This window comes from Oratosquilla oratoria, chromosome 12 (assembly GCF_046742065.1).
Source record: "Oratosquilla oratoria isolate Oo_2021 chromosome 12, ASM4674206v1, whole genome shotgun sequence".
NCBI lineage: Eukaryota > Metazoa > Arthropoda > Malacostraca > Stomatopoda > Squillidae > Oratosquilla > Oratosquilla oratoria.
Genome location: NC_134788.1, coordinates 41,379,104 through 41,396,702, shown reverse-complemented (window position 1 = coordinate 41,396,702; position 17,599 = coordinate 41,379,104). Strand labels below are relative to the sequence as shown.

The window sequence follows — 17,599 nt, the reverse complement described above, 5'->3', positions numbered from 1 at the left end:
TTCCCAAAGCTAGTGATAACTAAATAAATTACACTATATATTTTCTTAATTGCAATTTGAAGTCTATGATCCTATCCTCAAAACATCTGCTTCAGCCATTCTCCCAAAACCTATTCATGGCTCCACCTACTTGGCAGTGATGTTTTGAATTATGTTTATTCTTTGTGCATTGGCATGGTGTTTGATGAATGGAGATCATCTGGTGTGCTGCAGGCTATTTGTGAAAATAAAGTACTACCGAAGAAAATACTGATGAAAAGAATATAAAAGAGGTGGAAAATAATAATATATTAGTAACATATAAAACTCAGAAAGGCAACAGAAGAAAACATTGATAACCACTCAGCATCAATATTATTAATGTGCAGAGCATACATAGGGAGCATATTTTAAAGTGTATGCAAATAAAATGATAGATATTGTTTTTGGAAATTTTGATATTAGATAAGCTTAGGAAAAAAAAAAAAAACAGGAGAAATTATGTAGAATGTAGCAAAAGGGAAAATAAATGAAGACCGTAGATAAGTTAATTAGGAAGACAGTGAAATGGGTGATGAAGTAAGGGTTTCCGACATCAATGTAATTCAAGTTACATAATACCATGTTCTCTTACAGGCAGACATAAATATTTACGTAAACGGAGTAGGAAACACAGGAGTCTTAGTCTTGAGTTTATTCCTGACTAGTTTCGCAGGTATGCTTTGAGAAAGCATACCCTGCGAAACTAGTCAGGAATAAACTCAAGACTAAGACTCCTATGTTTCCTACTCCGCTTACGTCAACCTGTCAGAATGTCTCAACATAAATATTTACCTTTAAAATATTTTTAAATGCAGATTTTTTTTCTGTATTCAGAGAAAAATTCAGCAAGTTAATTTATGCAAGTCCACTATTTTCACAGCTTAGTAGTTCGCTATATATAGGTGTGCAGTATAGGAAAAACTGCAAGAAACACTTGTGATTTACTGGAACTGATTGATACATTCTTAGCAATACTTGTAGTGAAGCTTTCATTGTTTATACACAGTAAATACTAAAACAATGTATCTAACTTATGTAAAGAATAATTAGATTTATCTAGTAGTAGTAAATCACCACAGTTGAAATTATTACTGGCACACTTGGGCCTAGATGAAAAAAAGAAATATGGTGGTAAAATAATTGATTATAAAGCTTTTGGCATCCATGGGGCATAATGTGAATGCACTGTTGTATTTAAAGAAGGAGCACACTGCAAAGATATTGAATGTGTTATGCATACTACCCTTGATTTTTGAGTGTCCAAAATTTTGCATAACCAGCATGCACACAGGTAGGTAAGTACCAACGTGAAAAATTCTTAAGGGAGACATTCTGGTTCAAATTGATGTCCCATAACTATGCTGTCAATCCATGCAACTTGGCTGTTTTTAGATGATAAGGGAGTCAAGACTATTCTCAAGAGAATAAAAATCTCAATACCACTGACTTTTGTATACATTGTGAAAATCCATGTGAACAAGTTGTATAGACACGGTAAAGGAAACATGGACCGGAGGTGAAGCTTTTATTCCTGACATTTCGTCTATCGACTTTCTCAAAGGAATGAGCATACTAGATCCATACAGAGTTTATGTACACGCCTTACGGCTCAAGGGGGTATGCGAGCGTATAACGCTGTGTTCTGATTGGCCCGCTGAGACTGCCAATCACGAAGCGCTATACTCGCTGAGGATTTGGCCCAGGTGAAGCTCCCCGCCTTATTGTTGATTTTCGGACGAGTGGTGATGCAAGCAGCTTCTATAGATTTTCTGGTCTTCTTATCCATACCTTCGTGTAGAATCTCGGCTCGGTTCCATTGTGGGAGGTGCCCAGATTCGTCAACATGCACCACCATTGCGTTGGTGAGTCTATGGTGACGGAGGTCGGCCTTATGCTCCCTGATTCTAGTGTCAAGCCCCCTCTTAGTCTCTCCATAGTATGCTTTATCGCATGATGTGCATGGGATCTTATATACGACGCTGTCTCTACTCCCCCTCATCTTAGTCCCGCTTTTTATTATGTCACCAATCTTCGTTCCCGATGTTACGGCTGCTTTTACTTCCGTGCTCCTGAGCATTCTAATAATGTCTCCTACCTTCTCAGAGTTAGGAAGCGCCATGTACGATGTTTTTGTGGTGGCGTTGCCTTCTCTTAACCTGCTTGTGTGGATTATTTCTTCCGCTCTTCGTCTTAGGCTCAGGACTAAGCCCTTGGGGTAGCCAAGTTTCAAGAAGGCCGCGATGATGTATTCGATTTCCTCCTCCAGGAATTCCTCGCTGCATATCCTGTAGGCACGCAGGAAGAAGCCCATGACTACCCCCTTTTTCGTCCTCTCATTGTGTGCCGACAGGTAGTGTATGAAGTCGTCACGGTTCGTAGGCTTTCTGTAAACCCTGAACAGGAGGCCCTCAGTTGTCTTTATTAACAGGGTATCCAGAAACGGAAGCTTTCCCTCTTCTTCCTCTTCTATAGTGAATTGGATCTGCGGATTCACTCTATTTAATTGACTCCTGACATCATCCAGGTCTGAAAATCATAGCTTACAGAAAGCCTACGAACCGTAACGACTTCATACACTACCTGTCGGCACACAATGAGAGGACGAAAAAGGGGGTAGTCATGGGCTTCTTCCTGCGTACCTACAGGATATGCAGCGAGGAATTCCTGGAGGAGGAAATCGAATACATCATCGTGGCCTTCTTGAAACTTGGCTACCCCAAGGGCTTAGTCCTGAGCCTAAGATGAAGAGCGGAAGAAATAATCCACACAAGCAGGTTAAGAGAAGGCAACGCCACCACAAAAACATCGTACATGGCGCTTCCTAACTCTGAGAAGGTAGGAGACATTATTAGAATGCTCAGGAGCACGGAAGTAAAAGCAGCCGTAACATCGGGAACGAAGATTGGTGACATAATAAAAAGCGGGACTAAGATGAGGGGGAGTAGAGACAGCGTCGTATATAAGATCCCATCAATATCATCCATGGGAGTCCCATGGATGATATTGATATGGTTAGTACATATAAGTGCAAAAACATTTTTCTCTTTTCTTTTTTGCATTTGAAAGCTACACAATATAACATTAGAAAATTAAGTGATTTTGTAAAATATGATACATCAATTTGATAAATATTTTTCTTGGCGATTTCTAACAGATAACGTAGCTGAAAGCTATGTACAAACTAAATTAACAATGTCGAATCCTTTAGACACCATCATTGTTTTGATAGATTTGGAGGTCGATGACGATGCCCCTGATGACCTCTAGAATTACAGGTACTGCATTACTAAGTGTAGGTTAGGTTAGAATAGACAGATTGATCATGCTTTAATTTCTATGACCTCCACATCAATAATAATAATAAAAAAAAAAGATTCTCAAGTAGTCAAAGATTCACCATGTGACCATGGTCTTTTTTTTTTTTTTTTTTTAACTCGCATATTGAATTCGTGATCAACAGCTTTTTTCCTCCTGAGAGCTCAGAGCTCATATATGACCGATGTATGGGTAATGTTGTGACCTTATATGCACACACACCAGGGCTGAAGTAATTTCAGTATTGCTGTGCTGCAGGCTGTTACTTCAACTTGTGAGCAGGGAGTTGGGTGTGTGTGTGTGCGTTTGTGTAATTTTTTGAGCAACTTTTCTGTTATTGATATCTGCCAAAAATATATTCATTATATTGATATATAATAATTTACAATGTTGATATTTGATTTTCTATTGCTATATCGTGTAGGTGTGCACCTCCAAAATTTAGCAATCTGTACAGGTAAAGGTAAATGAAGCCCGCTCAGATGACAGAGAGATAACTTGTGGTGTACCACAAGGTTCAATTTTAGGACCGCTGCTGTTCCTGATCTATAATAACGACATGCCAGGTGCGGTGAACTGTAAGTTACTGCTATTTGCAGACGACTCCGCTCTAATTGTCTCAGGTAGGGACCCGGTTGAAGTAGAGGAGAAACTGAGTGTCGAACTGTCATCGGTCCAGGACTGGCTCATAGATAATAGGCTGTCCTTACACCTCGGTAAAACGGAAAGTATTGTCTTTGCATCCAAACCCAACCTCAGGAAACACAGCGATGTACAGGTCAGATGTGGGGTTAATGTCTTAGAGTCAAAACAAGAAGTAACCTATCTTGGAATACCCTTAGATCAGTCCCTCTCAGGGAATGCTATAACAGATAAGATTGTTTCCAAGTGTTCACATAAAGTCAAATTTTTGTACAGAAAAGCCAGAAATTTTGATCTGGAAACAAAGAAGCTACTGGTCTCAGCCCTGTTACAACATCACTTCGATTACGCTTGTAGCTCTTGGTACAGTAGTCTGAGCAGAAAAAACCAGTCCCGGCTACAGGTTACACAGAATAAGATAATTAGATTCATACTAAACCTACCTCAACGTAGTCATATTGGTATTGAAGAATTTAGCAAGGTAGGAATGTTACCAGTAAAATATCGTGTCCAGCAGCTGAAACTAAACCAGGTTTACAATGTCATTCATAATTCTGCTCCCTCATATGTGAGCTGTAATTTTACATTATCGGCTGAGAACTGAACCTGGAACAGTCAAGAGTCTCTTATCGTACCTCATGCAGGTCCCTGCACCAAAAACAGTTTTCACTTCACAGGTGCTCAACTATGGAACTCACTACCTGTGTCCATTAAGAAGACAAATAGCAAGGTTACCTTCAAGAAAAAAGTCAAGGGTTACTATATGTCTCAGCTATGGACAGAGAACAGCCTTGATTTTGTGTACTACTAGCTTAGTGAGGGATACCTGAATCCATGAGTAATACCATCCATATCTGCGTTCACTCATAACTGTTTCTGACCTCCCCTCCCCCCCTTTTTTCAGAAGTTAAGCATAACAATGATTGATGTTTACAAATTGGTTTCCACCTTTGTTTTGCCAGTCATAATATGGCATATGCCTCAGGTAGGTTCCGAGAACAGTTATGATCTGACCTCTTTCCTCATTCTCCTTGTTGTTTTACTCATTCGAGTACTGGTCCCCTGTACCCTACCTCTGATGCTTCAGGTTATAATGTACTACTCATAGTAATTGCCCACTCTGTCCTGAGATTCAGGTAAAATGTTAGATTTAATTAATAGGTAATCCTAGCTGCAGTGTAGGATTCACTATAACTACATGTTGTTACAGATGTTGAATATTGTAGTATATCATTAATGGTCCTACTCTGATATAGTGCTCACTCATACATGTTGATACAGATGTAGAAAAATGCAATATATTGTTAATGGTACTACTCCGATATAGTACTCACTCATACTGTTTTGTTACAGTTTAACATTATTTTGTTGTTCCTTTGATTAATGCAAGGTTCCTTTTGGATGGTGCTCAAATATTCGGACTCAATGTTCCTATGTGTACAAACATTGCAGTAATGTTAGCAAATCTATAACAATGTTTACGTGTCATATGTGTACTGACTGGTATTACTCATGAGTGTCTCTGGTCCCCTCAACCCCCTATGTATGTTTGTCTGTGTGACTTAATGTAGAAAAATTACCTGATGAGGACCACAATGGAAATAAGCGTTCATGCTTTTTGTGTTATCCTCGGCAATTTACATTTATTATTTCGAACTATGTGTTCTTGTCATTATTTGCACTTCATGTACATTGATTTATTGCCAAATAAAGTCTATCTATCTATCTATCTATCTATTCCTATGGAATGGTTATACTAGATTAAGTTAGGTTAGGAGCTATTGGACCATGCAAGTTTTATGTTAAATATCCATGTTGGCATGATTACTGAATTTTAGTAATTTCATTTACTGCAATAAATGCAATATTGCTGTATCTTATATTTTATTATATATCTAGAATCTCATCTATTAACATACAGAAACCTTATTCAATTAACTACATTTTTTTATTTTGGACCAATTCTGTCATCCATTGACAGTTCATGGCATTGTAGGCAGGGGAAGACTACTGACCATAGTTCCCAAGAAAATTATTACTTAAATGTGTATATGTATATATATATATATATATATATATATATATATTATATATATATATATATATATATATATATATGTATATATGAAAGGAACCACAGTATAGCCATGGGTTCGTACTACTTAACCCGATAACTGCACAATAGGGTTTTGTTGGTCATACTCATGGTGTGCAATTGTTTGGAGTTAAAAAAAGAAAGAAAAAAGGCTATAAAATGAAAGATTGCATGAAAGACTATAGGAAGACCAAATATTGCTTAATTATTTGCTTTAGTTTAGGCATAGTAGTGTAGTGAATTTGCACATTTTATCACTTTGAGGATGTGAGTGGTGAGTGGTTTTCATGCATGGGTGAATGACAGAATGATTTTACTAATTTTTCACACTTTGTTCTTCATCACTGCTGCTTCAATTATCCATTGTTTCTTCCTTTTTCACATGAATATTTTCATTCAACTGGCATTGCTTGTTTAATAGAATGAGATGAGTGAGTGGAGTTGAGGGCTCTAGTGTAGAAGTGTGTACATATAATTGTCTATGATATTCTGTGGGGAGGATTTTAGTTTCTGTGTGCAGGTGTCCTATACTTATAGAGGCTGAACTAAAAGAAGAAATATAGAAAGAAATGAAAAGTACATAAAAAGAAGATTGATGTACAACAAAATGGACTTTGGAAAACTGAAGACATTCTTTCAAAATGCAAATCTGGAAAAATTCTACATGGAAGAAACAAAAGTGGAAGAGAAATGGGAGATCTTGATGGATGTCTATAATGAAGGACTGAATAGGTACATACCAAGACAGAAACAAGAGAGGGTGTACATTAAATGCTGGTTTACCAGAAGATGCAGTGAGGCAAAAGGTAGAAGAGTTAAAGCTTGAAAAAGATGGAGAAAAGTTAAAAAACCTGGAAAATGGCAAATACATATAAACTATAGAAATGAGTGTGTGAAAGTGCAAAGAGAGGAAAAAAGGAACTGTGAAAAAGACATTATAGAAAGGTGCAAAGAGCAACCCAAACTATAGATATGTGAGTGGTAAACTTGAAAATAAACAGTAAAATTGGTTAAACTACGCCAAGGAAATACAGAATACACAGAATATCTAGAAATGGCTGAAGTCATGAATAATCACTTCAAGTTGTTTTTCACTAGAGAGAAGGTACAGTATTGAGAAGAAGGAAGCGAAGTGCGATCTACCCCCATGCGAAATGATAACACAAAAATAAATAATGGAGCAATTAACAAACCTTGATGTTACAAAATTGCATGGCCCGGACGGAATTGAAAACTGTATACTAAAAGAATGCAAAAAAGAACTAATGGACAAAATATATAGCATAATAAGTTGCTCACTTAAAAAAGGAAAATGCCAACATTGTACCAATTTATAAAGTAGCAAGCAAGGAAGAACCAACTAATTACAGACCGGTCTCACAAACATGCACTGTAGCCAAAACTTGTGAGAAAATTATCAAGGATAGATGGGTAAAGCACCTAGATGAAAATAACATAATAAACCCAAGACAATTTGGGCACAGACAGGGAAGATTATGTACCACAAATTTAATTCATTTTTACTCAAGACTGATGGATATAATACGAGAAAGGGATGGCTGGGTTGATTGTGCTTTCTTGGACTTACAAAAAGCCTTTGACAAGGTACCACACCAAAAATTATTAAAAATAATTGGAAAACATAGGAGGGATACAAGGTAACCTACTCAACTTGATGGAGGATTTCCTGAATCGTAGAAAGATGAGAGTAGTACTCAGGGAAAAATATTCAGGTTGGAAGGAGGTGATTAGTGGAGTTCCACAAGGATCTGTATTGACTCCAATAATGTTTGCTATTTATGTGAATGACATGGATGATGTGGAATGTTACATGAGTTTCTTTGCAGACAATGCTAAATTGTTGAGGAAAGTAAAAGCTGAAACAGATTGTGAAACTTTACAGGGAGACCTGAACAAGGTTTGGAAATGGAATCAGAAATGGGAAGTGGACTTCAACATTAAGAAGTGTAGCATAATGGAGTGTGGAGAAGTGAAAAATAGAATATCAGGGCAATATGAAATTGGAAATAAGGAGGTAAAGAAGGTGGGATCTGAAAAAGATCTGGGAGCAATTATCTCAAACAACTTGTCCTGATAAACAAATAAGCAAAATTGTCAGAGAATCCTATAACTAGCTATGATCAATAAAAGTGGCATTTACCTATTTGGACAAAGAAATGATTAAAATAATATTAGTCACACTAATAAGACAACATTATGGTCACCCAGTACCATACATACATATACCAAGGCTTTTTCCCCCTTATAACGGGGGTAGCCAAAAAGAAAAAGGCATAAAATCATTCCCACCCATTCCATCCCTGAATACACTCCACACCCCTCCACCCTCCCTCCTATCTTAGCACCTCCTGAATGACGGGTCATCCCTGCACCTTGTCCACTGCCCTGGATCAGAAGCAGTGTCACAAAAAGAATATAAAGAAAATTGAAAGAATATAAAGAAAATTGAAAGAATCCAGAAAGCAACCACAAAAATGGCTCCAGCACTTTCAAATTTGTCATATGAAGAGAGACTGGCTAAATTGGAATTACCGACTTTGGAACAAAGAGAGGCAACCTACTGACCATCTATTGTGGTACTCCCCCAGGTAGGCGTAGCTCCTCGTTGGGGATCGGTGCCATCTGCGTAGAGCTGATGGCCAGGGGTGGTTGCTGCTGATTGGCCCCCAACTCTTGGGGTTGGGGGGTGGTCCCACGACGTAGACGTTGCAGCTCCAGGACATTTTATCACTTTGAGGATGTAACACTTCACCCCATACCATACAACACATAATGGAAGACTGCATTATACACAATCATGCACGCAAACAACACAACATACACTCTATAAAGGATTTGTGGGAAAACCCAGTTTCGGCTGTGGCCTTCCTTGGGGAGACGGGACTGCTCGGACAGACAGTCTAGGGAACGACAACAACAACAACAACTGACCATCTATAGAATCATGAAGGGTGCAGAAATACTCGATAGAGAGGACTTGTTAAATTGGAACAAGAGAGACACAAGAGGACATGGAAAGAAAGTAACAAATGATAGTTATAGAAGAGATCTGAAGAAGAACAGTTTTCCACACAGAATGTGGAACAAACTGGATGAAACATGTGGAACAAACTGGATGAAACAATAGTGTGTGCAAAAACCATACACGAATTTAAGAGCAAATTAGACACTACGAGATACAAAGGCAGGACACCACGAGTGTAGCTCCCCATCCCATAAAATAGAACTAAGTAAATACAGACAAGAGACATTGTTGGTGCAGGCATTGAACCTTGAGGAATTCGACTCATTACTCCTCCTCTCCATCTTGACATCTTATCCTTTACAGCTGTCCTCATGTATCTTCCCTTCAAAAATATTTTCATCTATTTGAGTAGTTTGCCTCTCAGTCCTCCAATATGCTCCAATTTCCACGCAAGTTAATTTTGTGGTACTTTATCACATTACTGTTTGGCAGTGAGGTTGTCATGAATATAAAGATATAAAATATAGACATTTTGTATACAAGCCTTTACATGTCTTTCATCTCTTCCTTTCAGACTGACAAGAGATAAGATGGATGGTACAGTGTCCAAGTTAGTGAGTGATGACCTAAACCAATGGAGAGGAGATGATAAGAGCTTTCCAGAGCAGACCCACAAGACAGATGCCCCTCCTGCAGATATCAAATTAGAACCATTTCAGTCTGATACCTGTAAAGGTTATTCTGCTCAGCAGGACAGCCTCACTCTAGAAAACACTGATATGACTTTCAAAGAGGAAAAAATATTATTTTGTGATATTTGCCATTTGACATTCACTACAATAGATGAGTTTGAGTGCCATGGTAAGGTCTGCGTTCAGAAAAGTTCCCAAAGAGATCAGTCTTTTAAGTCCACCCTTTCAGGCAGCACTACTGTTATGAATGACCATTGCAGTAAAGAAGAGGAAATGCAATATCATTGCCCTCAATGTAATATGGCCTTTTATCAAAAAGGAGATCTCCAAGACCACATTAAGAAGACACACACGGAAGACAAACCCCACAAATGCTCATACTGTCATGCAGCCTTTTCCCGGCCTGGACGCCTCAAGGTGCACGTACGTGTTCATACAGGGGAGAAGCCGTACAAGTGTTCCTTGTGCGTCGCTTCTTTCAAAGAATCAGGACATTTGAAGTCACACATGCAAACTCATACAGGCGAGAAACCGCACGAGTGCAGCTTTTGTGGCGCTGCTTTCTCTGCAAAAAGTAGCTTGAAAATCCATATACGGACACACACAGGTGAGAGGCCATATGAATGCGAGCAATGTGATTCTAGTTTCTCCCAATCAACTCACTTGAAGTTACACATGCAAACTCATACAGGCGAGAAACCACATGAGTGCAGCTTTTGTGGCGCTGCTTTCACTCAAAGAACGGGCTTGAAAAATCATATACGGAAGAAGCACACAGATGAGAAGTCCTATAAATGTGAGCAATGCGAGTCTGCTTTCTCACGATTAGATCACATGAAGTCACACATGCGAATTCATACAGGTGACAAACCACACCAGTGTGGGCTTTGTGATGCTGCTTTCTCAAATACAAACAGTTTGAGCAACCACAAAAGGAAACACACAGGCCAGGAACTGTATAAGCGCACGGAAGACAAACCCCACAAATGCTCATACTGTCACTCAGCCTTTTCCCGGCCTGGACGCCTCAAGGTTCACATACGTGTTCATACCGGGGAGAAGCCGTACAAGTGTTCCTTGTGTGTTGCTCTTTTCAGAACATCGGAACAGTTGAAGACACACATGCAAACTCATACAGGTGAGAAACCACACGAGTGCAGCTTTTGTGGCGCTGCTTTCGCTCAAAGAACGGGCTTGCAATACCATATACGGAAGACGCACACAGGTGAGAAGTCTTATCAATGTGAGCAATGCGATTCTACTTTCTCACAATCAGCTCACTTGAAGTCACACATGCAAACTCATACAGGTGGGAAACCAATTAATTGTGGGCTTTGTGGGGCTGCTTTCTCAAATACAAGAAGCTCGAGCATCCACAAAAGGAAACACGCAGGCGAGGAACTCTTATAAGTGCACATAAGACAAACCCCACAAATGCGCATTCTTTCACAACGAAATTCCAATTACTGTCTTTAAACAAATAATGAAAACCACCTTTGACTATCCATCCACAGTAGTTCCCAATATCAGCCACACATTGGAATTTTACAAACTGCACGCAATATATATATATATATATATATATATTATATATATATATATACTCGAACATAACCTTCTGTACCTCACAATACATCCACATAAATGTCACATCCTTGAGGTGAGTAGAATCCTGTGCTTGTGCTGTGTCACGCCCTTGTGTGAATAATGTCTCCTGTTTGTAATGTTAAGGCACACCTTGTGTGATATATATGTTATCAAAATGTAAAATTTACATATGTATAAATATACTTGTTTATAACTGCGCAATACCATGTTTATTGGAGCGCGCCCCTTATGTATGATCACAGGTAAAAGAAGCAGAAATATTCCTGATTTGGGCGGGAAAAGCTCACTCTGCTTTCCCATTGGCTGAGGATCTTCAAACTAGTTTGGATTTGTTTGGCCATGTTTGAAATGTCAGCTCTCTTTTGCATAGTACGAGTATATAAGGGCACGAACCTAGTGCAACCGAAAGAGAATGCAGAAGTCAAGAGAACACCGAAGTCAGCAGAAGACAGAAGTCATAGCAGAAAGAGAAGCTGAAGCCTAGGGCCCATATGAATCTACATAGGCTTTCTGCAAATCGTCTGCTTACGACAACTCTGCTAAACAAGTCCTTTGGACCATAACTACGAGCCGTCTCCAAACGAAGGGTTCAACCTCTGTTAACCGAATTTATCGACCATGATCCAGATTGCTGCTGGAGTACGATCAAAGCTATTTTTCTTTTGTTTCTTTATAAAAAACATCATCAAGTTCCTATGTGTTCCTGACTACCAGAAGAAACTACAAGAATCTGTCTCCTTCCAAATGTACCATTCACCTCAAACCACCACTACCCGAAGCTGCCCCTACCAGAAGTTATCATTCACCTCAAACCTTTTCGTGACAGAAAGACTTGTCTATACCATAAACAAGACTTTGTTTCACCCACCAGATCATACGAGATACAAGATATTTGGTGAATACCCTGAATAGTTTTTATTGTCATAGGTGTTGTCATATTATTTTATGTTTATTTGTGTTTATGTGCTGTTTTGTTAGTGTAATAATATTTAATTTTAATGAGTTTAATTTGTCACAACTTAGGTGTTGTGACACACTACTTAGTGTTTTCTAATTTCTTTAGTTTCTTCTTAGCCCTCTCAGTTATTTTCCTTCACTCTGTGAAAGCACTGGAAGTCTTAAAACATCCAGTGATTACTTCTTTGTATTTTTGCTCCCTTTTCAAGCAAGTTAAAGTTTTGCGAGTCCCCTTCTCCACAGCATTTTGTTGTGAGAATTTAGTGCTAATTGGTTGACAGTGCCTTATTGAGTAAGTATCCTCGATTTTAGTCAGGAATCATTTGACCTCACCATCCAAAGATGTCTTTGTAAGCTACCCATACTCGAAGTCAATCAAAGGTGCTATAATGTTAAAACTAAAAAGCCTCAACTTATCAATTAACTTTAGTTAATTCACCATATGTTTTTGTGTCCTTGTATTTTTGTGTTATAGATCCATTTTTGCCTATGTATCACCAAAATTTCATCTTTATTGTTTTTATTGGAGAGCCCGTTACATACAATACCCCTGCGTGCTCTCCACTTTTTATTTTTAGTTAGTTTAAATTAGGTTATTTAAGATCATGTATCCCTTGGTTATAACTAGTAACTACCTCACAAGACTCCTAGAATTGCCTCAACTTCTGCCTCATCATCACACCATATTACTCATGCAAATTAACAATTGGAAATTCGCCCACTAAAAGCAGGGCATCGCACTCTGTGGTTGGCCCTGGGCGTCATTCCCCTCAGTTTGCGTCGACCCACCATACTGGCCACGGCGTCCAGTATGGTGGGTTTGGATTATTGTGAATGAACAACGAAGTTCACGTACTCGATTTGATTGGACATGGACTAACACAAAGGATGAGTAACAATTGGACTAGTGAATACAAGGAAAATGTTTTCTGGAGTGATCACACGTCGTCTCTAGGGTGTCCCTCGAAGGATGTGGTTTGGGCCTCCCTCCCTCCATCCCGCCATTCTCGAAGTGAATTTCGAATCCTAAGACATCCACGGTATCGGCCGGTAGATTCCAGTGAACTGTGGTGAAATTCAAGTGAGCGTTTAATTGGATGTGGGAGTCAACAAAAGATAGACTTCAGGTAGACGGTGAACTGAGAATTCTGAAAATGGCAGGCATCGCCCCTATGCTAGCCCTAGAAGGATATGGTTTGGACCCCTGCCATTCACAACAGTGCTTCTAGGACATCTCGTTCATGTGAATATAATTCTTCATTACAAGTTTCTACCTACTAGCACTACATCACAAGAATGGAGCAAGGTATTTGTGTCATTTCAGCTTAGGGATTAGAGCACGCAGGGTTAGTTTAGGACGGGTGTCTCCAACCATGTATTTTATGTTAGATTTTCTAACCAATAGTTGATAAATGGTAGAAAATTTTCTAATCTTGATGTATCATGTTACTCTAATAGTTGAAGAGTGAATATAGTAGTTTGTCTAATCTTGATTGCACATTGCTGATTTGTGGAGACATCTTAAATTGCAATAAATGTCAAAGCATTATTTAATGTTTTTGTCAAACCTAGATTAGGACTGCGGTTTACATGAGGTTTGTCACCTCCTCTTGCTCCCCTTTTGAGAAACATACTTCTCTGGTCCTTTGAAACTATGCGCTTGTGGTGGAAGGGACAAGGGCGGTCCCGGCTTGTTCCTGAAGTTCACAGGCCTTTGGCCCCCAAGTGCAGCCTGTTTCATATTCTCCAATTATCATACCTAGTTTTGAGATCACATGTGGTATTAGTTTGAACTATATCATTATTTAAGTTATTCCAAAAGTTTACACATGTGTATGAGGAAGTATTTCATATCCCTTAGATAGCTGTTGTTTTTCATTTTGTTCTCATGACCTCTTAATGCCATCCCATCCTAAACCAAGAGATCTTCTATGTCAGTTATGTCCACCCCTTTCAGAGACCTGGGAACTGCAATCAGGTCACTTCTCTGTCTCTGTTCCTTTAACAAAATGGCAGGTTCATTGCTTAACCCATTCAACTCCGATGACAAGATGTCTTGTCATTTGGTCAAATAAAACAAAAAATCATAAAACACCAAAATGTTTGATCAAACACCAGAAAAATATGACGTCAATCCTCGCTTCGCTCGCAGCGAAGCGAGGACTGACGTCATATTTTTCTGGTGTTTGATCAAACATTTTGGTGTTTTATGATTTTTTGTTTTATTTGACCAAATGACAAGACATCTTGTCATCGGAGTTGAATGGGTTAAAGCCTCTTTGTATGGCTTATCTACAACGTTAGGAACAATTTTAATTACTGCCCTGTGCTTCATCTCTTAGTAGGTATTGTCCTTCACTCTATGTGGGGAGCAGACCATTGCTGCATATTCCAATCTGGGAGGCAGAGTAGGCACTATGATTTTAGACTATCATCCCTTTTTCCATGTAATGGAAAGCTAATTTAAAGGTTCTCGGCTATCTGTATGTCTTTCTCAAAACTTTATTGAATACTCTACCTGGATGGGGACATTCCAAGACGATGTTGCTACCATAACACATTTTCTGGTTGTCAGTGGCTCTTGTTGATTGCTTTGTTGAAAATGACTTGGACCTTTGACAGTGACTTGACACCATCCTCCTCCTCCTAGGAAGGGAAATAATATGGATGTTCACTAACCCCCTCCTCTCACTGATAGGATGGAGGTGGTATTTACTTAATTGTAGTACTCAGTAAAGGAGCAACACTTATTGGATCCCATTTCCTACTTTCAAATTTATCATACCTAGCCTCAAATTCATGTACAATTCCAGGTTATTCAATATCCTTGATTTCCAATTTTCATATTTAGGTTTGAATTCACATATTGTTCCAGCTTAGGCTATATCATCTTCTAAGTTGTTCCAAGTATTTATGTACCTACATGGAATATGTATTTCTTCACATCCTTTAGTCATGTAGTCTTTCTTAATTTGTTCCCATGACCTCTTACCGCTGATGCACCGTCCAGTTGTGGTTGGATAAGGATTTTGATGAGTTTTCCATTATCTCTTCATCCATATAGTGAAAAGCCTCTTTAATCTTCTGCAACAGTCTGGATGTCTCTCCTACAATCCTGTTGATAGGTCTGTCAGGTAACAGGTCTTCTATCAACACTCCCAAATCTTTCTCCTTTTTTGTAATGGATTTACTTCCTAAAAAATAATTTAAGGATGGTCTTTTGCTGTTATTGCTCATTTCTATTTGTATTTTTTTTTTTTTTTTTTTGTGGTACTAAAATTAATTTCCTGTTCTTGGCTTCATGCAAAAATAGTATCTAGATCTTTTTACAATAGCCTGCAGTCCTCATTTTTCACTTTTCTCATAATTTTTGCATCATCTACAAACATGTTGGCATAGCTTGTTGTGCCTTGTATCATGTCTTGGACATAGACAAGAAACATTATGGGTGCAAATATTGAACCTTGTGGAACTCCACTCATTACTGTTCTCCATCTTGAATTCTTATTCTTTACAGTAGTCCTTGCATGTCTTCCCTTCAAAAATATTTTCATCTAAGTAGTTTGCCTCTCAGTCCTCCAATATGCTCCAATTTCCACGCAAGTTAATTTTGTTGTACTTTATCAAAAGCATTTGGTACAGTTAAGGTGTGTTTGTACTCGCACTAATGTTTGGCAGTGAGGTTGTTATGAATATAAATAGATATAGACATTTAGTATATAATGCAAACCATTACATGTTTTGGCTTTCATCTCTTCCTTTCAGACTGACAAGAGATAAAATAGATGGTACAGTGTCCAAGTTAGTGAGTGATGACCTGAATCAATGGAGAGGAGATGATAAGAGCTTTCGAGAGCAGACCCACAAGACAGATGCCCCTCCCGCAGATATCAAATTAGAACCATTTCAGTCTGATACCTACAAAGATTATTGTGCATCTCAACAGGACAGTCCCACTCTAGAGGACAATGATATGACTTTCAAAGAGGAAAAGATATTATTTTGTGAGTGATATTTGCCATTTGACATTTGCTACAATAGATGAGTTTGAGTGCCATGGTAAGGTCTGTGTTCAGAAAAGTTCCCAAAGAGATCAGTCTTTTAACTCCGTCCTTTCAGGCAGCACTACTGTGATGAATGACCATTGCAGTAAAGAAGAGGAAATGCAGTATCATTTCCCTCAATGTAATATAGCCTTTTATCAAAAAGGAGATCTCCAAGACCACATTAAGAAGACACACACCGAAGACAAACCCCACAAATGCTCATACTGTCATGCAGCCTTTTCCCGGCCTGGACGCCTCAAGGTCCACATTCGTGTTCATACAGGCGAGAAGCCCTTCAAATGTTCCTTTTGCGTTGCTTCTTTCAGACAATCAGGAACTTTGAATTCACACATCCGAACTCATGCAGGTGACAGACCGCACAAGTGCAGCTTTTGTGGCGGCGGCGCTGCTTTCTCTGCACAAAGTACCTTAACCCATTCAACTCCGATGACAAGATGTCTTGTCATTTGGTCAAATAAAACAAAAAATCATAAAACACCAAAATGTTTGATCAAACACCAGAAAAATATGACGTCAGTCCTCGCTTCGCTGCGAGCGAAGCGAGAACTGACGTCATATTTTTCTGGTGTTTGATCAAACATTTTGGTGTTTTATGATTTTTTGTTTTATTTGACCAAATGACAAGACATCTTGTCATCGGAGTTGAATGGGTTGAAAACCCACATACGGACGCACACAGGCGAGAAGCCATATCAATGTGACCTATGTGATTCTAGTTTCTCACAATCAACTACCTTGAGGTCACACATGCAAACTCACACAGGTCAGAAACCATATAAGTGCAGCTTGTGTGGCGCTGCTTACTCTCAGAGAACTGGCTTGCGATACCACGTACGGAAGACGCACACAGGCGAGAGGCAAGAGAGACATGAGTTCAACTGTTCTAAAGCACTGCGAGGATAGACGTCATGAGATGGATTGGCAGAATCCAGAAGTCAAGTATATAGGAAATGGAAAAAGTATCAAGTAATTCCTGCAAGCATGGGCTAGTGATGAGAATAACGTTAACAGGTGCATCACTTTGAACCCGATCTACAAGGGACCCAAGGTTAGGCTGGAAAGGATACACTCATCACAACAGTATTTTCTTTTTTTCTTATTTTGTCTGTGTTTATATATTTTTTTTCTATACTTAATTATTTTTATCAAATACTAGTTCCATACTAATCAAAGGAATTATGAAAACAAATGATAATGAAATGAGTAGCGAGATAGA

General features: G+C 38.8%; 2 protein-coding genes across 2 annotated transcripts in view; both read left to right on the top strand.

The window, feature by feature from the left end:
* LOC143031538 (uncharacterized) overlaps positions 1 to 17,599 on the top strand; it is a 485,407-nt gene that overhangs the window by 334,406 nt on the left and 133,402 nt on the right. The window lies entirely within an intron of this gene.
* On the top strand, positions 2,739 to 13,847 carry LOC143031523 (uncharacterized). The gene is made up of 2 exons (XM_076195482.1): positions 2,739 to 2,856; positions 9,634 to 13,847. Exon 2 carries the CDS (start codon positions 9,650 to 9,652, stop codon positions 11,159 to 11,161), a length of 1,512 nt encoding a protein of 503 aa, XP_076051597.1. The 5' UTR covers positions 2,739 to 2,856; positions 9,634 to 9,649; the 3' UTR covers positions 11,162 to 13,847.